This window comes from Cornus florida, unplaced genomic scaffold, assembly GCF_030987335.1.
Source record: "Cornus florida cultivar Cherokee Brave unplaced genomic scaffold, ASM3098733v1 CherokeeBrave_3.0.0_Hap2_Chr04, whole genome shotgun sequence".
NCBI lineage: Eukaryota > Viridiplantae > Streptophyta > Magnoliopsida > Cornales > Cornaceae > Cornus > Cornus florida.
In genome coordinates, this window is record NW_026775574.1 from 67,566,769 (window position 1) to 67,592,964 (window position 26,196).

General features: G+C 36.0%; 2 protein-coding genes and 1 long non-coding RNA gene across 3 annotated transcripts; 1 reads left to right on the forward strand and 2 right to left on the reverse strand.

The window, feature by feature from the left end:
- Positions 1–5,221: 5,221 nt before the first annotated feature.
- On the forward strand, positions 5,222–6,631 carry LOC132303433 (uncharacterized). The gene is made up of 2 exons (XR_009481216.1): positions 5,222–6,163; positions 6,269–6,631. It is a non-coding gene; the product is annotated as an uncharacterized LOC132303433 (long non-coding RNA).
- A 3,323-nt stretch (positions 6,632–9,954) lies between these two features.
- Positions 9,955–10,419, reverse strand: LOC132305058 (putative UPF0481 protein At3g02645). Its single transcript, XM_059802744.1, has one exon. The coding sequence runs from the start codon at positions 10,417–10,419 to the stop codon at positions 9,955–9,957; it is 465 nt and encodes a 154-aa protein (XP_059658727.1).
- Positions 10,420–10,475: 56 nt separating this feature from the next.
- On the reverse strand, positions 10,476–11,075 carry LOC132305059 (UPF0481 protein At3g47200-like). The gene has a single exon (XM_059802745.1). The coding sequence runs from the start codon at positions 11,073–11,075 to the stop codon at positions 10,476–10,478; it is 600 nt and encodes a 199-aa protein (XP_059658728.1).
- Between the last annotated feature and the right edge of the window lie 15,121 nt (positions 11,076–26,196).

Genomic DNA, 26,196 nt, shown 5'->3' on the forward strand with positions numbered 1-26,196 from the left:
AACCGTGAACCAAAAATACCTCTTGAACTGGTTCCATGGGGCTGAACTGGTTCCAGATGACCAGATTCTTGAAAATTGCCCAGAAAAGCCAAAAACTAAACAATTGAGTACTTGGGTACTCCCTTGGTGACCTTATATAAAGTCTAAACCTATCCCAAATCATATGTATGACAATGAAATCAACACAACTAGGTACCAATACCTTCAAATGAAATCATACACGAGTCCACTATATTGTCTAAACTTAAATAAGCCCTTAATACATCAAAATATGGCCTTGAGACCTTACATGGATATTGAAATCACAATGAGACCATGAGATACATGAGGATGGTCTCAGAACCATTTCCAACCAAGAATTAGATACAAAAATATCACTTAACATGATTTACAACAAAAAATAATATACACATTGATCCCAAACAAAATGCCTAAGTCCCTTGCAACTTGACTAAGCTAGAGGTGGATTGTCGTCCGCTGTTTCTTTTCCATGTCCTGAAAATGTTAAAGATAAAGGGTGAGCATAAAGCTCAGTAGAAGTCGCCTAAGGTATTAGTTTTGGACTCCCTTGAGCCACGTAACACATAAAGGAATAAAAAGGAATCGGGGTCATGCAATGGGAGTCCACACAACATTTACAACTTATAGGCAACAAACTCAGCACATAACATGATTTTAACAAAATGATGTGTATGATATGAAATATGATGCACCTATCCCAAACCTGGTCTATACCGACCCATCTTTCACTTTTTGAAAACCCGCTAACTGACTTTATCGGGGTGAGATTGATAACTATCTCCGGTTTCAATTCTGGCAAATCTTGACAACCGTTAAAGGGCCTAGTATCAACATTTTCATTCCCTACACTGGACCGCACTCACTCTAGGTTAAGCTAGCCTCGGACTCTCAAAATTCGGTTCATTTAAAAAAAAAAAAAAAAAAACATTTCCCTTCCTTAAAAGAAATGATCCACTTTTTAAGAAAACAAACTTTCCTTTCGAATTTCCTTTCAATCCCCTTTCTATGCCATGGTATGCAATGTAATGATTTTCAACCTTAAATCACAAGTTCATCACTATTGCACTAACAATATCATCAACTCATCTTATAAAAGTCAATTAAAATCCATGGCATTCTTAAAAGATCAACACAACAAAGACATCATTTTCTCAAGTAAGGCATCTTCAAGAATTCTCAACATTTTTTATATAACAAGGTTAAATAAGCCATAGCCGGCAGCTCTATGGCGGCACGAGAGAAGGATTGACTAACTGTCCTTGACCACAAGGCAAGCTCCAGGGCATCATTTGGAGCCCAGTTAACTTAACCATGCTAGGGCAGTCTCCCAAGTTTTCTCTAGGTCACATTAACCCCACGTACCCATAGGCAATCTCCTAGACGACCGGGTTTTCGCAAACTTTTCATCAAAACCTTTTCCAAAATATTTTCTTTTATTTCTTTCAAAAACAATTTCCTATTTTCTTTCCAATACTTATGCATGAATGCATTATGCCATTTCATACGATGCCAATACTCTTTGTCATACATTCAATTTAAGTCTAAATCACTTAACATACTTGCAAGAATTTCCAAAGAATTTACAACATGTTTTCATTCAACAAGAATCTAGCATAATAAGCATATAAACATGAAATTAAATTCATACAAGCATGATATATCATGTAATTTCAACTAAACACATAACCACATACTTTAATTACATCAATTTAATCATTTTAGAGGAAATTTAACATAAATTAGCATGCTAGACAACAAATCAAGAAGAAAAATTCACAAAAGAATAAGAAGTTTTGTGAATTAAGAACCCCTACCCTGAAAAAGAAATTTTCTCACTGAATCATCAAAGCCTCAAGCCTTCAGCCTCCTCTGCAACTCCTAGCCCTCTCTGTTTCTTAAACTCTCGGCCCTCTCTCTATTTCTCTCTCTAATTGCTCTCCTCTTTATTTCTCTAACTTTTTTTCTCTTCGTTTCTAATACAACATATTAGGCTTTTACCAACACTCTTTAGAAGAACGCTGGTATAAGTGAAATAGTAGAGTATAGGTCGAATAGGTCCTTTTACCAGCACTCTTTTTTTAAGAGCGTTGGTATAGGTCCTTCCATTCCATCCATTTTTTTCCCTTTCCTCTATTTTTTCCCTCTGCTGATTTATATACATTTGACTATTTGGGCCCTGGGCCCTAAACTACGTCATTTTTTTGGGGCCAATTAACACTGTAAAACACTTTCCCATTTCATTTCCCATTTCATTTAGCCCTAAGGCTCTCTCTCCTTCAGCCATTCTCTCTCCTTCTATCACTGGTCTCGCCCAATCTTTGAATCCGTTTTGTTTTCCATTACAGCTCTTTCTCCTTCCATCACCGGTCATCACAGCTCTCTCTCCTTCCATTAGTTTTGTTGTAGGCGATTGTTGGCGACGACAATTTTCCTGTGGCAGGTAATAACTCTAATTATCTCTCTCTGGCCCTTTCACTATTTCAATATACTATTTCTCTTATCTAATTGCAAGCCTTAATCTCTATCTAATCCATCAAACGTACCTAGCCCTAACCTCTCTCTTTACCTTTCTCTGATTCAAGAAAACCCTAACCGGCCTCTTTCTTTCTGTTTCTCCCTCTTGCCTTTTCAATGATCGAAGAAAACCCTATAACCTCTGGCTTTATAAATCCAAAAAACACAGATATTTTATATTATTTATAAAGTCTGACCTTTGCAATGCTTGTTTTATGGAAATCTGTACAATGCAGACCAGAGCAAAAAGGGCCAATCAATTGGTAACAATAAGGTATATTTGTTAACATGAAGTTCATATATTTTATTCTTTTTTCTTTTCTTTTTTATTTATTTATTTACATTTTACTGGTTTTGCATCTCAGTTATTTACTTGGAGGAATAAACAAGAGCAGTAAATGTATAGATGTAGTTATATACATACGTATTTTTGGCTTCATACTTGAGAAGAGGGATTCGAAGAACTGTTATAGCTTGCAAAAGGCTATCTTTTTAATTTGCAGTGTGTACTTTTAACAGGACTGACTTTGTGTATGCTAACTTGATTATTGGTTTATGACATTTCTTTCCAAAGGAAAATTGGAAATGAAGGCATATATAAGATATTTAATTACTTGTTTATAACCAGAAAAGTAGTGTCTACTTATGTATGTTGGAAAAGTAGAAAGGATCAGCATTGATGAGTAGTAGTTGGGACTGTCAGAGTAAGCCCCAAATCCATTCCAAAAGCAAAAAGGAGTGTCCAGTAGTAGTTGTGATTTCTGCACAGTAAAGACACCGTTGACATTGACGTTGACGTTTCCAGTTAGCCAAAAACTAAGAAACTGCACTCAAAAGGAACATTTTAAGAATGATTTAGTATCAGCATTGTCATTTGATTACATATTTTAATAATGAATGCATGTCAAAATGCCCGAAATTTTAGAGTTTGGTTCATTTTTGTGCTATAGAAGGCCAAAGTATAATGATTTGACATTGTTCATCTTGTTATACAGCCCCCTGCTTGCAGCTCCAGGACAGTGCTACATCGAACTTTGATCACTATATATATTATAATGAAATGGATTTTTTTCTTCATATTAGTATAATTTTTTTGTCGTTCTGGTGATCAATTTGACGAGTATATCATTCATACCGATCTTCTCTATTTTCTTGTTTCCAGACTTCAGTATTGTTTTCCTCATGTTCTTTTTTTGCACTTAGGCATCCAAAACATATGCTAAGGCTGAAGTTTCCTTGCATAACAAGAGGACTGATTGCTGGATCATCATCAAAGAAAAGGTTCGTTAATACTGAAGGTTAGAAACTTGCTTCATTTAGTAGATTTATAAGTACCTTATTCTTCTTTGCCAAGGGGACTAATTAATTGCACGTACATATGATCTTTTATATATACAGCTGATCATACATTCTGATTGTTTTGACACCAATTATTGCTTGGTGCTGGTGACAACATTACATAACTTCTTTTATAGAAACTAAATTGCCCAGGTACGTAATATTACTTGTTTTCTTCCCTTTTTCTTTTTTAGTTTGGATACGTTTGCCGCACTATGTGTTTTGATTATTTTTATTTGTGCATAAAAATATAATCTAGATTGCTTGGTCAATATATATATATATATATATATATATATATATTGATCTCTTTATGTCAGTGTGGAAACTTAATTCCCCAGGTAATATTAGTTGGTTTCTTTTTTGTTTTGTATATGTTTGTTGGATTGTGCCAAGGGGTTAAAATAAATGGTTTAGTTTGTATATGTTTGGAAACTTAATTCCCCAGGTAAAAGATTAAAATAAATGGTTTTATATAATTTCCATTGGACAACCAAAAACACCCTAAAGTTTTGAGGTATTTGTTATTTCTTTTTATTGGTTTTACCTAGATTGTGCACCGCCTTTTTTTAACAAATTGATTGCATTCTCTTAAATGAATTCTCACTTTTTTGTTTGCTTTTCTAGGAAGGATAAATAATAAGCTGACAATGAAACGAACAGTTAGTGAAGTAGAAAAAGTGAGTGAAGAAAATACCAAAGTTTCAACTTCAAAATCATCCCAACCACCGCCGAAGAAGAGACTGGGCCCGACATGATGCAAGAATGTCATAAACGAGACAACCTTATTACCATTAAGGAACATATATATTACCATTAAGGAACATATATATAGATATCATCTTATATAGTCTACATAATTAGACTATATTCAATATGAAGGAGAAAAAAGGATCACTACAACAAATTAGGTAATCACCAGCGTGTCTTTTTTTTTTTTTTTTAGTAGTAGTAGTAGTAGTTTGCAACTATTATGATTAATTTTGCTGGATCTTAGGTTATTGTTGGTTTACTTAATATGTTGGAACATTGGAATTGTACAATTCCCATAAATGTTTCATTTTTTTCCTCATGGTGTTATATTTATTAAAATGTTTGATTAAAATTGATTAACTAGCCTAATTAGTCTTTAATGAGATCTCTTTTTTTTTTTTTTTTTTTTTTGTTGAAATCTAAAATTTATTAGATCTCTTTCTCTTCTTCCCCTGTTTGGTGAATTTAACTTTTTTCTTAAAGTTACAAAAAATATAATATCTAGCTTGGTTGTTTAGATGGAGTGAAAGATCAAATGTGGTCATACATTACAACTTGGGGTTCTTCCAACTGTTTTTATCCCATTATAAATGATGTTTTCATGGTGTGCTATTCTGAATTTAGCACAAGGTGTTGGTTTAAGAACTTAAGCAATTGAAGATGCCAGTTTTTTAGTCATGTTAGGGGTAAAATCATATTGTGTAACTGTAAAGTAGCTTGAAAGTCCTCATCTCCATCCCTGCTTAACGTTTTGCTCTTATAAGGAATCATGAGTTTGTAGTTCTATCTTTCTTATCCTACTCTGAAATCTTGCCTGTGGAATATCTTTTGATTGCGACTTCTTATTTTAACTACTTTAGATTTGTTGTTGTGGCTTGATAATCTGACCTTGACTATATTTATTTCATTGCTGCTTACTTAGTATCATGGGAAATATTTCATATTACAATGGCTTGACATATTGTTGTTATCAATTTGCCTGATCCGAAAATTTTGTTTTGTTGTCTTTGACATTGGTACATGGTCGTTCAGGACAAGATTTTTTCATGGGCTTTTGGATGTGAAACCATTTATTCCTTTAATTTGAAATATCCCTGAAGTTTTAAACTATGTAGGTTGGCGGATAAACTATGGAGTTTCATTTGTTTATATTTGTATAAGAATATAAATGATTCTAATAGCAGAACTAATAGTAAATTTTTGAAATTATTGGCCCTTAATAACTGCAGAGCCCTTATAGACTTGTACTCCACACCTGATCCAAGAGGTGTAAGAGTTTGAGATATCAAGTTGCCTATTTCCACAACATTTGATCTTTAATTGTTCTTTTTCCCATAAAGTTTGGAATTTAGTGGCTGATGCAATTTCTCTCAACTGGCATGGCATGACAAATTTGAATGATATTATTGCTTGGACTTCTACTAACTGTCAGGTTAAGAAGAATTGGTCCCATCAGCTGCACAAAATTTCCCTTACTTCATTGTTGCTCATGATGCCATTGGGATCACTTCTCTCTATATTGGTTGGGGACTTGATGGTAATGTTTCATTAGATCATGTTGTGAGTTGAATGTGTTAATTTTTTTAATTATTATTTAGGACTTAAATTGAAACTGGTTTATACTTGTCCTGTTTATCTTTAGGCTCAGTTTGGATTTCATCGGAACTGAAAGGTTTGAATGATGACTGTGAGCACTTCGAGAGTTTTCCTCCTGATCACTTATACTCGAGCAAACAGGGAGGCCTTCGCCAATGGTGCAACCCTCGGTTCTCTGAGGCTATTCTATCAACGCCATATGATCCACTTGTTCTATAAGGCGTGCTTTTGAAAATATTGGATTCATGAACTTTTTACCATTATTTATAAAAATTATGAGTCATTTTAATCATTCACTTTTTACCACTTGTTCAAGAAGGCTGACTGTGTATGCTTTATGAATGTTTGAAGGTGGAATTATGGAGTTGTATTTGTTTCTTGTGAATTAGGGAGTTGTACGTGTTGGTTGCGATCTAAGGAGTTGTATGCTTTATAAGAGTTGCAATATATAGTCGATCATATGGTCTAATTTGCATCTATTCCAGTCACATATACATATTGGCAGTAAACAAATGTTCATTAAACAAATATAAAGGTAGCAAACAATAGGTTATTTATAAAATATATATATATATATATATATATATATATATATATATATATATATATATAAAATGGCCCTTTACTAGCGTTTTTTGAAGAATCGTTGGTAATGAGGAAAAAATATATATATAAAATGATGTTTTACCAGCGGTATAAAATGATCCTTTATCGGTGTTTCTTAAAAAAACACTGGTATAGGGTATTTGTCCGCGTTTTTAAGAAAGCGTTGGTAAAGACTTACCGATGCAAGAATTATTAGCGCTTTTTGAGTAAAACACTGATAATTGAAATATTATTTTTAGACTTTCACCAACATTTTTATATTATTATTGTAGTGTCTTTGTATACTTAGTCCACACAATGGCCAAATATATGATGCAAATCCACGACCTCACAAAAAAATCAGCCAACAAGTCAACATAGAGTAACAAAAGTTGCAAAAAGTGGGTCAGCCAAAACCTATAATTTCTATCTTCATCATTATCAAAACAAATTAGCCCACGTGAAGAAATGAAAGGCAAAACAAAACCTTCACTGGGTCCCACAAGTACACGCCACCGTCGTCACAATTTTCTCTCTGCTTCTTGCTATTGTCGACACCACACAATACACATACACTGCATCTATATATATATATATGTACAACAAAAATCAAAGCCAAGTGGGACCCATAATACCATAACCATTTCTTTCTTCTTTTTCTATCCTCATATCGGCTGGTCCCCTTTTCATTCATGCATTAGCTGCTATATATATATATATCTATACACAAAAGAACATAATGACCCAATCAAACCTATTAAACCTCTTTTACGTCAAGTAGGACCCGCCAAAACATTATTAATTTTTTTTTCTTTCATTTCTTTCCACTTCCGCGGCTGCCATGAAACATCCCACAGCACAAACAAACATATATATATATATATATATATATATATATATATATATTAAAACCAATTCAAACCATTAAACTTCTAATTGAATAAATCATCAAATCAAGATTAAATAATCAGTCTTAACAAATAAAAATCATGAAACAATTTAAATTAAAATTTTAAAAAAATTCGAGTTACCACACATCCAATCTTTTATTTTGGGATAGTTGGAGAGAGTTTTTTAATAAAAAATTGGACAATGACGCTTATTGCAAAAGGCCCATAGTCGCGGTACTTGAAACCTCACGACATAATATTCACTGCAACAGAATATCCATTCATGTGTTTTTTAAGTGTTGGTTGTTTGACATGTTCTTTTCTTAGTATGTACTAGTGTCATGTTTTTCTTTTTCCAAGTAATTGGGGTTCCAGTAAAAAACTTTTCTGAATTTAGTATCTTAGAATGAAATTAGTTAACTTATTCAACTACCAATGATATAATAGGTCATGGCCTTAGAATTGGCGTGCCACAAAATCAGAGTGAACTCAATAGCACCAGGATTTTTCCGATCTGAGATCACAGAGGATCTCATGCAAAAGGACTGGCCCAACAATGTAGTTTCGAAAGTTGCTCCTTTAAGAACTTTGGGCACAACAAACCCAGCATTGACTTCGCTAGTACGATACTTGATCCATGACTCTTCACGTTATGTGACGGGCAACATTTTCATCATTGATTCATGTGTTACATTACCAAGCGTTCCCATTTTCTCTTCCCTTTGAATCTTTAATATTAAGTATGTACTCAAACTTAAGAAATCTTATTTATCATTAGCAAATCTTCCCCCGCAAAGGGATACAATGATATATCTATTTTGAGCACTTTTAATTTGTATAAATACATTTACTACACTCATTTTGAAGTCATTTGACGTCATTACTTTGTCAATATTTTCATGCTATTCTTGCGGTGTTTGCTTTAATCCAAAAAGGAATTTTACAAGCCTGGCACACTTTCTTTTTTTCTTGTCTTAAGCAATGAATGCTTCTGGTTGTTCCGTAAATATTTTGCCATCTAAATCAATATATAAGAAAGCAGTCTTATCATTCATTTGATGCATTTCTAAATTATGCAAAGTTGTAATTGCAATTAGTAATGTAATGTATCTTATTCTTGTAACCGATTAATATGTTTCAAAACAATCTAAACATTCCTTATACTTGTATCTTTTAAGAGCAAGTCTGAATTTGTATTTCTCAGGCATCATCTTCCTTTTGAAAATCCACTTATAACCTATCCAACAACTCCCAACTAGGTTTAATCCACTTATAACCTATCCAACAACTCCCAACTAGGTTTACCATAGCTAGACTTAACACATCAAAGTATCAAACTCGACTTGTAGGCTCAAGTCAAATATTTTCTCATTATTATAGCTATAACTTTATGGTGCTTATTAAAAATTATTTGCACATGGAGATTTTATCACAAATTCTAATGGAGAGAGTATGGATTTGTCTTTCATACAATGAGCGTCTGGACAAATATCCTCTTCAGGAGAGGTCCATCACAAAATTTAGTAGTTGTATCAATTCAATCTCAACCACTGAATTCTAATTTCAACTACTGAATTCTATACTGAACCTCTCCTACGCTGTAGAGGATCCTTGTTCGGTCTGACTAGGCAACAAAAAGAAAACTAGAAATGTGGCTATACAGGTGGCAAGTAAATGTGAGACATTGACATAAACCTAAAACCTAATCCCAAAATATCTAAGATCTCGAAATCTATAGGCTGTTCATCTATTAGAGAATTTGAAATAACTTATCCTGTTATCCAGATCATTGTGAGAATAAATAAGGAGATTGAGTTTAAGTAGGGTTTATTTCTTTGTCTATCTTCTTCTTCTTCTCTAACTTCGGAAAATGTAAGAAAGAAGTTCAAAAAAATTAATCAATCAAATGAGGACCTGAAATATCAAAGTCAGATTATCAAAGACCTTGACTAATAGAATTAGAAGATTGCGCTTGAACAAATATATTGACGAAGTTTCAGTAATTCATATATGCTCTTACAAATATTATAGTGGGTAAACAAACACTTTTATTAAGAGATCGAACCATACATGAACAACAACATACATGAACAACAACAAAGCTTATGTAAATGACAAACCATAATGATGATAAATAGGTACACAGCTAATTCAGATATGCTCTTACAGACTCTAGTAGGATACACAGACATTCCAAATTACTTGCATCTATGGGACAGATTGGTAGGAACAAAGGCAGATTTATGAGATATCCGCATTAGGGCAAGCCTGACCCTGTATCACCAACAAAATAAGAAAGCATGGTGTATATGGTGGATAAAAACGTGAGGACGAAAAGGAAGAGGCCGGCAATGACTGACATGCCCGCCCATGGACTACCAAAATAATGATGTTTGAGCCTTCCAGTAGAAACTCGCCAAGGCGTGCAGAAATCCATCGCCTCGTGGTACTGGCTACTGTAATGGAAGAAGTCAACTGAAATGGCATTCTTGCAAATACCATTGAAGAGTTGGGTAACTTCTTCTCTGGAATCTAAATAATTTCTTATGATTCCTGCTTCCTCAAACAATTTAACATCTTCTGCGGTGTTGATGAGGAGATCCATGAGGAACGCAAATGATGTGAAGTAACTAGGAATTTCGGGGCAACTTAGCTCGAAAGCAATGACGTTTCTCAAAAATATCTCCGTGGAATCATCAATACGGAAAGGTGGAATTTCCATGTGACCTTTTTTGAACAAAGAACAACAGCTACTCCAACTACAAGCTTTACTAAACTTTATGTTGAATAGGTCATTATTAAAATTGGGTGCCCTGATCCCAACGTGTTGAACAAAATTGTAAGAATACGGAAAGGAATCTGATTCTCAAGCAATAGCAAGTCACGAGTGACCGCATAGAGCTTGTAAGGGTCGGACAAAATAGGATCATATTTGGGGTATAAATAGACGAACCTCTTGAGGAGTTCAATTATGAAGCAGCCATCAATAAGTATCACTTCCGCAAGGCTGCCACTGTCCTTTAACCCGGATGACACATAAAAACTCTTTAGAAATTCTAATTCGTCGTTCAACAGCTTGGCCACACAAGTTCTCAGTGTATCCTCAAATGCTGCTCCGGTTCTGTTAAATAGGGCACGGGTGTAGCTCAACTTGACAGGCTCCATTGCTTTAAGATGTGTTGCCCCTCTGTGAACAGGGCCAATAGATACAATGGTAGGGGTATACGCGTTTTGGTTTTGCTCTCGAAACACGGCCGGGACCCTGTCCACGGTGTGGATTGTTTGCGGTTGTTGGATTCTATCAATTTCACAGCCGCGGACTTTTTCCGCTATGGATTTCACTAGCGAAACATCACTATTTTCTGCTTCGTTTGCCATCACTCACTGATCTCTTACTTTAAAATTGGGTTTGAGCCTTTGGGTGGATTATGTGTATGAGAAGGGTTGTCTGTGTGTGAAGGTGTTATTTGTACTTAGATGGGATTAATTTTGGTAAATTATAATGACACCCTTGAGCTAGGGTCTATTTCCTTGCAGATCCAAAATTTATGACAATTTACATTGACATCCAAATATTTGACGTGTTGTTAGTTGACAATATTTGAAATGTCATTTTTGTCTTGTGATTTGGTGAAAGACGCGTCTAAATTTAACACTTGAAAGGACTCATTTACCCCATAAAGATTTTCAAATACAAACAATTATACCTTTTTACATTTTACATAAATTTGTATGTTAGCTCTCTCTCCAAATTTACAAATTAATTTTTTAAAGTTTGCAAATTCATTAAACTTCTAAATTAGCAAATTAATGTCAAAATTTTAGGAATAATTTTTTAAGATGTCCATTAGAATGCTAATGTAGCATTCTCCCGATCACAAACAAAGTTTTGTCACTCTTTATAAACACAATTCTCTCTCTACATAGATGAATCTACATGACATACCACTTTTTCTTATAAGTTTAGCCAACCAACCAGGCATCTCAAGGTAGATCGAGTGTCATTTGCTTATTCACTTATGAAGTCATTGTTGATGACTAGTAAGGTCGGATGTGGTTCAAAGTAGCAATGACATTGTAATGCTTCTCATTTTTATCATTTTCTAATTTTTGGAATTTTTTTGATGTTTTTTTTTTTTTAATTTTTGCCTTTTCTCGTTTTGTGTGCCTGACACCGTGAAGTGTGCTGAATGCGTCAGAGTGTTGATTGGGACATTTCCTTGAGTTTAGAACTCTTGGGAATACATTGGTTACCATTTCGGCATTTTTTTTATTTTTCGGATATGAAGGTTCCAGGTAGGACCCGTTATTGGAGTCATTGAGCACGGGGATTTTATTTTGGGTCCATTGCATTTTATACATTATTATTGATGTATTTTATGTGGTTATGTGATTGTACATGTATTATGGTGGGTATAGTGTATGTACAAAATATATCAAAGTTAAAAGATATTTTTAAAAGTAAGCGTGACGTACTATTTTTCAACCAATTATAGTGCCCTTAAGGCCATTACCCATCATCAGTTATCATCTCTCTCTCTCCCGCATATCCATCTCACTTTTTTTTTTTTTTTTTCATTTCACAAATTTCAAGCTTTGATCTCGAGTTTGTCTTTGAGATTTTGGTATTACCGCTTTGGGCAAAGTTGTAGAGCTCGTCGAGGCCGTCGTTTTGATCGGAGCCAATCTCTGTTTAGCCACTGTTGGAATTTTGAAATTTTTGGGCAAATTTGGGACTTTTTCTTCAAATTGAAGTAGGGGTGTTCTAATTCACAATTTCTTCGATTCTTTGTAAATTTTCCTTTCTAAAGTTAGTTATAAGCATGCTTAGTTTTGGTTATTTTAAATATAGTGATTGTATTTAGTTGTGGTCATGATGATAAGTGGTGTGGTGTGTTAATTGAGCCTATGAACTTAATTAATTTGTTGTGATAAAAAGCATGTTCAATAATAACAAGTTGTATGTAAAATGTTTGCCAATTGCTATATATGTAAATTTAGGATTATTAGTTGTGAAAATAAATGTTTAGAATTTCTTCTCAAAATGTGAATATGGCGTTGATGGAATGTGTAGAATTTAATTGTTGGATTTGCGAATTTAAAGTATGTAAAATGCCATGATTCAGAATTATGAGAATGCGATATTATGTGAAAATTCATGTTTGAAACATACTTAAATGATGTGGATGATATGTATGACATTTCTATATTGTCATGGCATTGAAGAAATTGCATAATTCATGCATTGCCATTCGGAAAGTAAAGGGAAAAGTTTGTTTTAAAAACAAATGAAAATTGTTTTTAGGAAAAGTTTTTGAAAAATGTTTGCAAAAACCGGACGCCTAGGAGATGCCTAGTGGTCCGTGGTGTTAGTGTGGTCTAGAGGGGACTAAGGAGAGACCCTAGCGTGGTTGAGTTAACTAGGCCAGATACGACGCCTTGGAGGTGCCTAGTGGTCGAAGATGGTTAGCCAATCTTCCTTTCATGACGCCTTGGAGGTGCCTTGGGTCGGATTACACTAACGGTTTGGAATGTGAAACGGTAGTGTTTCGGAAATGGGGAGCGACATTGCATGGCATGGCATTTCATTGACACACATTACACGCTTAGTGATTGGACGACTTGCGTATGTATCTGTTGATATTACCGTTGTTTTGCTTGTTTTTCCCGAAATATGATTCCGTTCTCTCGTATCCTATTCATTGTATGGATTCATGGGGTCGTAAGAGGTGTGTCTTAGACGCTTCCTACTGAGCTTTATGCTCACCCCATCATTTTAACATTTTTCAGGTCACGGGAAGGAAGTAGCGGACGACGTTCCTCCATAGGTTTGAATGGGTTAGTGGACTGTTTTATCATCTTTCATATTTGTGATCTTTCTTGTTTTGTAAAAACCCTAGGATGACACGTATATTATGTATTGATATAGGAAAGGACAGTAGTGTCTTTACTTGACCTCGGGTTCGGGTAAGGACCCGGTTAGCGATTCGAACCCCTGGGCAAGAGTCGTTATAAATTTGGTATCAGAGCTTTAGATTCGAAAACCTTTAGGACAATGGGTAATGGCTTACCTAGATGGGTAAAAGGTTAACTTGCATTGATTGTGTGCTTGTGTTTACGTGTTTACTGTTTTAAGAAGCATGCCTACTTGTTACTTGCTTATATATTTATGGTTTTAAAAGGGCATATTTATTTGCTAAGTGTCCACATGCTTATGTGTTTAATTGCTAAAATGTGTGTTACATGGCTATGTCGATGAAATGTATAAATGATTGAAACCATATTAATTATGATAAGATGGCAAGTGTGATTTAGATGGTAACGGTAAGTGGTAGGCACGTTGTGTGCAATTTTATTTTAAATGATAATGTGGCAAGTAGTGAGCACGGTAGGTGCAAAAATGTTTCGTATGCTATTGTGATAGTTATTTAGGTATGGTTTATACAAGTATTTTTTAAAAAAGGGAAGACGGGGTGTTTAAATTTTAAATGAATGGAGACGAGTGTATTATGGTATGGGGTACGATAGAGTACTTGTTGCGGCATGAATGGTTATGTGGGTTTTGACCTGAGTAGGCGAGGAGCTCGGTTGCTTCAGGGTTGTTTGGGTGCTGGTTCTTATCAAACAAAGGGTGTAGACTTCTAACTCGTGGATTGAGCTATTTGGTGTGTAGTCATCCTAATTTTCTTGTCGCATTTTGTGTGGTGCTTAGAGCATGACTTTAGAACGGGTTCATATTTCATGGTATGATGTCTTTGTTATGTATGAATTTCATGCATCGGTGTATGGGTTTTGTGACCGGAAAGATCAAGTGTGTTATGTGAGGTTTTCGTGAGGTACATAGGACTTTAGGAGTTAGTGTTTATGACTTAGGTTACAGTTTGGTGCGGAGGTTCTTTTTGAACCGGTCGTGGTAGGCGTGACAGAGGTTGTTTGAGTCACAAATGTAGTCTATGGGTTGTAGATGTGTATTTTGGGTTTTCTGGCACGGTCTAAGGAACCGTATTGATGCGACCGAGCGTGTGCACAAAATAATGCACAACACTTTAGGTTTAGAAATAATGTCAAGTGGGCATCATATTTTATAATTTATAAACCACTAAACACTTATACTATGGAGTATGAAGTGAGTAAGGATCGTCCCAAGAGATCTAAACAATTATAGGTTTTTAGAATTGAATTCTACTTTAGTGCTTATGTGATCGCTAAAAAGGGTTTTGTTTTGTGATTAGAACTAATTTAACTTAAGTAACTGCAATAAAATAATGGAGTTTAAAAGATTAGAAAGAGACTTAGGGTGTAGGATTCACTACTAAGCACATTCCCTAACTCACTAACTTTCACTAATTGGGGAAATAATTAAATGTAATTCTAATGTAGCTAACATTTGCAAAGAAAAGTATGAATCATCAATTTCAAGCTTGAATTACCTACTTAATGACAATTAAACTAGGTGTAGTATATTTCATCAATCCAAAGCTTGACTCATCAATTCAAGTTATAATTTTAACATACATCAATTAAAAAGGTAATGCAATTGTAACAAAGAGCGTGGAATTCAAACACAAGTATGGATGGTCTACTTACCTCCTGGTCACTTATACTCGAGCAGACAGGGAGGCCTTCACCAATGGTGCAACCCTCCTTGGTTCTCTGAGGCTATTTTATCAACGCCATATGATCCACTTGTTTTATAAGGCGTGCTTTTGAAAATGTTGGATTCATGAACTTTTTACCATTATTTATAAAAATTATGAGTCATTTTAATCATTCACTTTTTACCACTTGTTCAAGAAGGCTGACTGTGTATGCTTTATGAATGTTTGAAGGTGGAATTATGGAGTTGTATTTGTTTCTTGTGAATTAGGGAGTCGTACGTGTTGGTTGTGATCTTAAGAGTTGTATGCTTTATAAGAGTTGCAATATTTGATCGATCATATGGTCTAATTTGCATCTATTCCAGTCACAAATACATATTGGCAATAAACAAATGTTCATTAAACAAATAAACAAATATAAAGGCAACAAACAATAGGTTATTTATAATATATATATATATATATATATATATATATATATATATATATATATATATATATATAATGGCCCTTTACCAGCATTTTCTTAAGAATCGTTGGTAATGAGGAAAAATATATATATATAAAATGATCCTTTACCAGCGTTATAAAATGATCCTTTACCAATGTTTCTTAAAAAAGTGCTGGTATAGGGTATTTGTCCGCGTTTTTTAAAAAAGCACAAAAATGCTAAAACATTGGTAGAGGCCCACCGACGTAAGAATTACTAGCGCTTTTCTAGTAAAACGCTGATAATTGAATTATTATTTTTAGACTTTCACCAACGTTTTTAAATACAGATAAAAGCCAAAATTGTTGTAGTGTCTTTGTATACTTAGTACACACAGCAGCCAAATATATGATGCAAATCCACGACCTCACAGAAAAATCAGCCAACAAGTCAACATAGAGTAACAAAAGTTAAAAAGTGGGTCAGCCAAGAGCTATAATTTCTACGTTCATCATTATCAAAACAAATCAGCCCACGTGAAAGAAATGAAAGGCAAAACTAAATTTTTAGTAGGTCCCACAAGTACACGCCACCGTCGTCACAATTTTCTCTCTATTTTTCGGCTGTTTCCTTGCTATTGTCGGCACCACAAAATACACATACACTGCATCTATATATATATGTATAACAAACGTCAAAGCCAAGTGGGACCCATAATACCATAACCATTTCTTTCTCCTTTTTCTATCCTCACCTCGGCTGATCCCCTTTTCATTCATGCATTAGCTGCCCCCCCCCCCCCCCCCCCACACACACACACAAGTGCATAATGACCCAATCAAACTTATTAAACCTCTTTTACGGTCAAGTGGGACCCGTCAAAACATTATTAATTTTTTTTTTCTTCATTTCTTTCCACTTCCACTGTTGGCATGAAACATTCCCACTGCACCAACAAACACACACACTCACACACACACACACACACACACACACACACACACACACACACACACATATATATATATATATATATATATATATATAAACCAATTCAAACCCCTAAACCTCTAATTGAATAAATCATCAAATCAAGATTAAATAATCAGTCTTAACAAATAAAAATTATGAAATAATTTAAATTAAAATTCTAAAAAAATTTGAATTATCACACATCCAATCTTTTATTTTGGAATAGTTGGAGGGAGTTTTTTAATAAAAAATTGGACAATGACGCTTACTGCGAAAGGGCCATAGTCGCCGTACTTGAAACCTCATGACATAATATTCACTGCAACAGAATATCCATTCCTGGTTTTTTTTTTTTTTTACACCATTATTTGTGCTTTGTTTCTTTTTGTAACATTTTTTTAAGTGTTGGTTGTTTGACATGTTCTTTTCTTAGTATGTACTAGAGTCATGTTTTTCTTTTTCCAAGCAGATCCAAAATGGTAGGGGTATACGCATTTTGGTTTTGCTCTCGAAACACGGCCGGGACCCTGTCCACGGTGTGGATTGTTTGCGGTTGTTGGATTCTATCAATTTCACAGCCGCGGACTTTTTCCGCTATGGATTTCACTAGTGAAACATCACTATTTTCTGCTTCGTTTGCCATCACTCACTGATCTCTTACTTTAAAATTGGGTTTGAGCCTTTGGGTGGATTATGTGTATGAGCAGGGTTGTCTGTGTGTGAAGGTGTTATTTGTACTTAGATGGGATTAATTTTGGTAAATTATAATGACACCCTTGAGCCAGGGTCTATTTCCTAGCAGATCCAAAATTTATGACAATTTACATTGACATCCAAATATTTGACGCGTTGTTGGTTGACAATATTTGAAATGTCATTTTTGTCTTTTGATTTGGTGAAAGACGCGTCTAAATTTAACACTTGAAAGGACTCATTTACCCCATAAAGATTTTCAAATACAAACAATTATACCTTTTTACATTCTACATAAATTTGTATGTTAGCTCTCTCTCCAAATTTACAAATTAATTTTTTAAAGTTTGCAAATCCATTAAACTTCTAAATTAGCAAATTAATGTCAAAATTTTAGGAATAATTTTTTAAGATGTCCATTAGAATGCTAATGTAGCTTTCTCCCAATCACAAAGTTTTGTCTCCCTCTACATATATGAATCTATACGACATACCACTTTTTCTTATAAGTTTAGCCAACTAACCAGGCATCAAGGTAGATCGAGTGTCATTAGCTTATTCACTTATGAAGTCATTGTTGATGACTAGTAAGGTCGGATGTGGTTCAAAGTAGCAATGACAATGTAATGCTTCTCATTTTTATCATTTTCTAATTCCTGGAATTTTTTTGATGGTTATTTTTTTTATTTTATTTTTTTGGTATTTTTGCCTTTTCTCATTTTGTGTGCCGGACACCGTGGAGTGTGTTAGATGCGTCAGAGTGTTGATTGGGACATTTCCTTGAGTTTAGAACTCTTAGGAATACATTGGTTACCATTTCAGCATTTTTTTCATTTTTCGAACCTGAAGGTTCCAGGTAGGACCCGTTATTGGAGTCATTGTGCCCGGGGATTTTATTTTGGGTCCATTGCATTTCATACATTATTATTGATGTATTTTATGTGGTTATGTGGTTGTACATGTATTATGATGGGTATAGTGTATGTATAAAATATATCAAAGTTAAAAGATATTTTTAAAAGCAAGCGTGATGTACTATTTTTCAACCATTATAATGCCCTTAAGGCCATTATCCATCATCAGTTATCATCTCTCTCTCTCTTGCATATCCCTCTCACTTTTCTTTTTATTTTTATTTTTTTCATTTCACAAATTTCTAGCTTTGATCTTGAGTTTGTCTTTGAGATTTTGGTGTTACTACTTTGGGCAAAGTTGTAGAGCTCGTCGAAGCCGTCGTTATGATCAGAGGCAATCTCTGTTTAGCCATTGTTGGAAATTTGAAATTTTTGGGCAAATTTGGGGCTTTTTCTTCAAATTGAAGTAAGGGTGTTCTAATTCACAATTTCTTCGATTCTTTGTAAATTTTCGTTTCTAAAGTTGGTTATAAGCATGCTTAGTTTTGGTTATTTTAAATATAATGATTGTATTTAATTGTGTTCATGATGATAAGTGGTGTGGTGTGTTAATTGAGCCTATGAACTTAATTAATTTGTTATGATAAAAAGCATGCTCAATAATAACAAGTTGTATATAAAATGTTTGCCAATTGCTATTTATGTAAATTTGGGATTATTAGTTATGGAAATAAATGTTTAGAATTTCTACTCAAAATGTGAATATGGCGTTGATGGAATGTGTATAATTTAATTGTTGGATTTGCGAATTTAAAGTATGTAAAATGCCATGATTCAGAATTATGAAAATGCGATATTGTGTCAAAATTCATATTTGAAACATGCCTAAATGATGTGGATGATATGTATGACATTTCTATATTGTCATGGCATTGAAGAAATTGCATAATTCATGCATTGTCATTCGGAAAGTAAAGGGAAAAGTTTTTTTTAAAAACAAATGAAAATTATTTTTGGGAAAAGTTTTTGAAAAATGTTTGCAAAAACCGGACGCCTAGGAGATGCCTAGTGCTCCATGGTGTTAGTGTGGTCTAGAGGGGACTAGGGAGACACCCTAGCATGGATGAGTTAACTAGGCCGGATATGACGCCTTGGAGGTGCCTTGTGGTCGAGGATGGTTAACCAATCTTCCTTTCGTGACGCTTTGGAGGTGCCTTCGGTCGGATTACACTAACGGTTTGGAAGGTGAAACGGTAGTGTTTCAGAAATGGGGAACGACATTGTAATAACCCTGTCTTTTACCTCCTTTTCCATTTTCGGTGACTTTCTTTTTCCATTTTTTTTTTCTTTCTTATTTCGTCTTTTACTTGTTTATCGTTTTTCCTTGCTTAACCTCACTTCGGGTGTTCGAATTTGATTCCGGTTTTGCATGCATTCATGATACTTGATTTCCATGACATTGGTATTTTCACTTTTGTTGAAAAGCTTGCTAGTTGCTTTTATTTTTCATAAAGGGCATGAATGCTTACTTTAGTGTAATTATTCATAACTTTTAGGATTTTAGTGTAATTATGCAAAATTATTATTTTTCGTTTGAGGGACCTTTTTGTAATTTATTTTAGAGGATATTTTGAAAAAGGACCATTTTGCAATTTTTGGAAAGTGTGACAAGTGTTACACTCTCATGGAGCCATTTGTTGGCATTTAGGTGAAGAGACTTGGCACCATGACCTCTTGACATTTGATGGGTGGAGATTCATCCATGTGTTGGCCTTAAATTGGTGCATATGTAACCATTGATTGTTGACAAGTGTAAGCTTAGGATTAAGTCTTGGAAGAGGCATTGGATTAGTGACAAGTATAAGGCCATGATGTAGTCTTGCATTATGTGTGTGTGAGAGGTAATGCAAGAGCACATAGTGAGTGGAGGATCTCTAGCCCTTCCACTCACCATTTTTACACTTTACTTTCTTCATTTCATGATCTCACATGAACCCTAACAAATCCACCATTGGAGGAAAGCTTAGTCCATAGCTTACCCCTTCAATTTGGCTCACTTCCATACACCTTAGACCAAAAACCTTGGGAGAGAAAAGTTTCCTCTCATTCTCCTCTTCAAGAACCCTAAACTTGTTTTCCATTTTGTGCTTAGTAGCTTGGATTATAGAGATACAATTCTCTATTGAGGTAGGGGTGGTAGTATGTTTATTTTCTAAGTGTTTTGAAATCCTTTGGGGTTTAATATATATTGTATACATGCTTTTAGAATTGTAGTATTGCATACTACAGGAAATCCTTATGATTGACTTAGGATTTCATTGATTAAGCATGTATGTTGTATATATATCTTGAGTAAGATTGTTGAAGTTGTATAGAATTCTTAATGATTTGAGTTACTATGCTATTGTGATGGTAATCCTACATTCTAATAGATTACTATTGATAATCATGATTGTTTTAGAAGCTATTTGCTAAAATACAAACAATTAGTATGTATGGCTTATTGTTGAGGCATGCTTAAATTGGTAAGTTAATGATATTGTTTTGTGCAGTATATCATGTTAAGAACTTGTCATCTATCATGCCATTCTAGACTTGGAACCCTAAGACATGGTTGTGTGGTTTCGAAGTTCTTGTGCTTGTAAGGTGGTTGATATGCCTTATTATTTATATATATAAGTTTTGAACTAGATATATACTTTGGATTCTCTTGGGACATGGTTACTAGTAACATGGCTAGAGTTTGGCTCTAGTGCAGGAGGTATGAGTTCTCTCCAATTGAGATAGTGTGCACTTAGGGTGGTCTTCCCTTTGGGTTAATGCTCAGAATAACCGTTGAGGTCTCGGTAGAATTCCGAGCTTAGGTGTCCAAGGATTCCATTTTTTTGATTTCGCATTCATTTCCAAGTTGATAATCAATGCTATTTGTAACTTGTAAATTTTGTTATATGCGATTTGATGTTGTTATGTACATCCATTTTGATATTGTGTTGCTAAGAAACATTTAAGTTAGCTTAAGATGATCCCTTAGAACACCTTGAACACAGACGTTAAGTGGAATGCTCCCTTGTATTCGTCTATATTGATCTTGCAATGATATTGAAACTTTAGGGTATACGTATATGCTTTTCCTACGAGTAACTTGATTACTCACCCTAGTGGTTTGGGTTGCTTTTCAGGTAAAGAGACCATGTTCTTGGATGCTCACCATCCTTAGAAGATTTTGAGCTATTTGAAGCATTTTTGTATATTGACATGCACTTGTTTAGCATGCCTTCCTTTTTGGATGTTAAATTTTGTATACCATGGATGTATGGTATTGTAGAAGCTAAGATGGCTTCCTTGATGTGTAATGTATATCTAAGAATACTTGAAGATGTCTATTTTGTATGCATAACATGAGGCCAAGTACCATGTACATTTATATCACATGTATGCTAGTTTAATCCCATAGTTTGTCTTATGAAATTATGAGAATTCGAGGTTTGACAAGTCGTATTTTGTATATGACATGCTATGTGACCATGGGCTATTGGAACACGTGTATTTACTTATTTTACATATGTGTGCATGCTCACTTTGGCACGCAACACCATACAACACCATTCTTGATGAAATGAACACTTAGAGTAGCATTCATTTACATATTTTTGCTAAATTAGACCTCAAGGGAATTTTTGGTATTTTACTTGAAAAATAAATGTTGGTCTTGACATGGTTAACGTGAAAACATGATTTTAAGGGGGGTTACTTTACAACTTTTTTCCAAAAAAGGCCCAGAAAGTCCTCAAAATTGCATTTCAAGGTTGCATTTCAGGTGCAGCTACTGGAGTTCGAGCGCTCTAAAGGGGAGTTCGAGCCCTCGAAGTTAGGGCAGAAAGTTTTGGCCTCGGGTGTGTATTGTTCAAGCACTCGAAGTCCTTGTTTGAGCGCTCGAAGTACTGTTCATAGGTGTGTTTATGTGTCTTGGTTTAGCACTGCACCTCCGACTTTAAATTGTTATATCTTCATCTTGTTAACTCCGAATTGGTCCGTTCTTGAGTCTAAACTGACCGCATCGAAATAAGCTTTCCAATGGTACCAATTAGAGTTTCAGATTCCTTTGGTAGCTCAAGATATTCAAATTTTAGTGGAGGGGTGTTAGTTTTTGGCTCAAACCGGGATATGGTTTTTCTTCCTTCGACTTCAAGACTTGATATCTTTGCCGTCTGGACTCCGAATCAAGTGATTCTTGAGTCTAAATTCATTAATTTTTTGTTTTCCTTCCAACGGTGTGCTCGGTAGTACTCACTTTTATGATGAAAATGACCATTTTACCTTTGGGTTCCTTTTTGTCCATTTTTGAAATCTTGTTTCCGTATTTGTTTTCTTTGGGTTCCGTGATCTGATTGAGGGTCTCTTTGGTGTCCTAGAGACATGTTATGTCCCTAGGGATGTCGTTTCATCTTTTGCTTTTGCAATTCGGATCCGTTATCGGGTCATCTTTCAGTTCATCACTGACTCACTGGGTTGAAAAACCTTGGGCCGTTTCAAATGGTATCAGAGCTCCTAGGTTTGAACACCTTAGGACGACGTGTTTTGGGTGCATATCATGCTTTTTTTGATGTACTTTGATACATTCACATGCTTTTGATAACATGTTTTGACCTTATAATATGCTTAGATGTTTCGTGATAACATGCTTAGTAGTATGACTTGTCTTTATGCTTATATGCCTATGTGGTTAAGAGCACCTTTGTTTGACATGTATGCTTATCTGCTTAAGTGCTTAATTGTTTTAAGAGTTTTCCTTAATTGCTTCAGCATGACGATATGTTGCATATTTCGTCTTGCTTCATGTCTAGCGCATTCACAGTATGAAGTGCACTTGGTCATAATAACTTGAGTTATTATTGACCTCATTTCTTTTACGCGTTTAGCATCATGGTTGTCACACATGGAGAGTCTTTATGTCAGGGCACTGAGGAGTACGTGGCTAACACAGAGTTCACATGTGGTCCAGGAAGGCCTAGGATTCCAGTTCGTGGCGTAGATGCTAATCCGCCGCGGGTACCGACTTACGAGGAGCGAGTGGCTCAGGGTATCACTCAGGGAATTGCTGAATCCATACAGGAGATGATACTCAGGCAGGTGGCAGGGATACAGATTCTAGCACTGGCACCGGCACCGATAGTTAATGAGGCACTAGAGTATTTTATGCGACTTCAGAGGGTCAAGATTGATCCATTTGTGGGGAGCTCAGATCCGCTAGTCTCAGAAGCTTGGTTGGACCTTATGGTTCGCAAGTTAGACAGTATGGCGGTACCCACAGACAGGTTGAGGATTTCCTTGACTGCTTCTTTGTTCATGGGGGATGCAGATATTTGGTGGAGGTCTATGACCAATGTTCATAATGTTGAGTTGATGACTTGGAATAAGTTCAGGGGTTTATTCTTCTAGCGCTTCTTTCCTAGGGCTATGAGGTGGGAGATGAGAACACAGTTTGTAGGTCTTTATTAGGGCACTATGAGTGTCATTGAGTATAAGACACGGTTTACTTCTCTCTCTCGTTATGCCGAGGATATGGTAGCAACAGACGAGGCCAGGGCAATGAAGTTTCAGGATGGGCTACATCTTGACATTAGGCCACGGGTCTCCATTCTTGATTTGAGGACTTACAGAGAGGTGGTTCAGAGGGCTATGCTAGCTAAAGCAGAGGAACGAGATCAGTTACGGATCAGGGGTTCACATAAGCAGCCTCGCGGAGATAATCCATTATCTTCCGAGAATCAGTGGAAGAAGGCTAAGGTAGGGAACAATACTCACTCACAAGGAGTGTCACAGCAGAATCGTTCTGCACCTACAGTTCCTGTATCTTCGGGATCAACCCAAGGAGTGGTTTGCTACCATTGTCAGCAGCCGGGGCACATCAAGCCTTGTTGCCCACAGCTTCGGGCACAGGCCAGTCAGACTTCAGTTTTTACAAAGATAGGGCAGGGAGCTTACTTCTATTGTAAGCGGCTAGGTCATCTTACGAAGGATTGTCCAAAGTTGTTAAATAAGTCACGTAGTGGCACAGATTCATAGACAGTACCGGCACAGTCTGCAGTGGTTCAGTCTGGTTTTAGAGTTCCTCAGGCACCATAGCCAGTGGCGCCAATTGGCACTTATCCAGCCAAAGGTTCTACACCTACTGCTTCTACACATCAGTCGGGCTATCAAGGCAGTTCACAGCAGGGCTTAGGGACTCAGGGACAAGCCTACGCTCTTCCACAGGCGGATGCTTCCGCAGGCACCTTTTCAGTTCGAGGTATTTTTTCAGTTTTTAGTTCTTGGGCATGAGTTCTTGTTGATACGGGTGCATCACATTATTTCATTTCTGCATCATTTGCACATTCATTGGGTCTGGAGGTCACACTTTGGGATGATTTTCTCTGTGTTGACACACTAGTAGGGGGTCCAGTGTCTTTGGATCGTGTTTGTCGGGGTTGTGCTATTGAGATAGCTGGACGGACTTTGGAGTTCGATTTTGTTGTTCTCGACATGACGGGTTTTAACGTCATTCTTGGGATGGATGGGTTGTCATTCTTCCGGGCTACGATCGATTGCTTCCGCGGGAGGGTGTCTGTTTGCACTCCCGAGGGAGATTGTTTCCATTTTGTGGGAGATCGGATCGATTGCTTCCGTGGGAGGGTGTCTGTTTGCACTCATGAGGAAGATTGTTTCGATTTTGTGGGAGATCGGAGCGATTCCCACCCGGTAATGGTTTTCAGCATTGGTGACTGGAGTCACCACAGATCCTACTTGGCTAGTTTGCTAGTTGACGAGGATAGCAGTTTAGGTCGTGTTCTTCCGGCAGTTGTTGAGGAGTTTGTTGATGTCTTTCCAGAGGAACTGACAAAGTTACCTCCTTTAAGGGAAATGGTTTTTGCCATTGATGTCATTCCTGGCACGGCACCCATCTCTATGGCACCGTACCATATGGCACCGGAAGAACTTGATGAACTAAAGGGTCAGTTGGATGATTTGAAAGCTAAGGGCTTTATTCGTCCTAGTGCTTCACCATGGGGAGCACCGATTCTTTTTGCGAAGAAGAATGATGGGTCTTTGAGACTTTGCATCGATTATCGCAAGTTAAATCAAGCTACGATCAAGAACAGGAATCATTTGCCTAGGATTGATGACTTGTTTGATCAGTTGAAGAGAGCGACATACTTTTCGAAGATTGATTTGAAGTCGGGCTACTATCAGTTAAGGGTTAAGGATGAGGATATATCCAAGGCTACTTTTCGTACACGGTATGGCCATTATAAGTTTCTGGTGATGCCATTTGGTTTGACCAATGCTCCAGCAGCTTTCATGGACTTGATGAACCGTGTATTCAGTGACTATCTTGATAAGTTTGTGGTGGTGTTCGTTGATGACATTCTCGTGTACTCAGCTTCAAGGGAAGAGCATGAGTATCACTTGAGAGCAGTTTTGCAGATCCTTAAGGATAGCCAATTGTATGCCAAGTTGAAGAAATGTGAATTTTTGCTATCGGAGGTGAAGTTCCTTGGACACGTCGTGTCAGGGGGTGCTGTTGCAGTGGATCCGTCAAAGATTAAGTTTGTAATGGATTGGGAGCAGCCGAAGACAGTGTTTGAGATTCGGAGCTTTCTTGGCCTAGCTGGCTATTACAGGAGATTTGTTCAGGATTTCTCTCGTCTAGCGGCACCAATGACTCGACTTATTCACAAGGAAGTCAAGTTCATATGGAATGAGGCTTGTGATTTTACTTTTTAGGAGTTGAAGGTCAGGTTGATATCAGCTCTAGTTTTGATCATACCTGAACGTGGTTTGGGTTATGTGATTTATTGTGATGCTTCACGGGAAGGTTTGGGTTGTGTTCTGATGCAAACTGAATGGGTGGTAGCTTATGGGTCTCGACAGTTAAAGACTCATGAGTTGAACTATCTAACACATGATTTGGA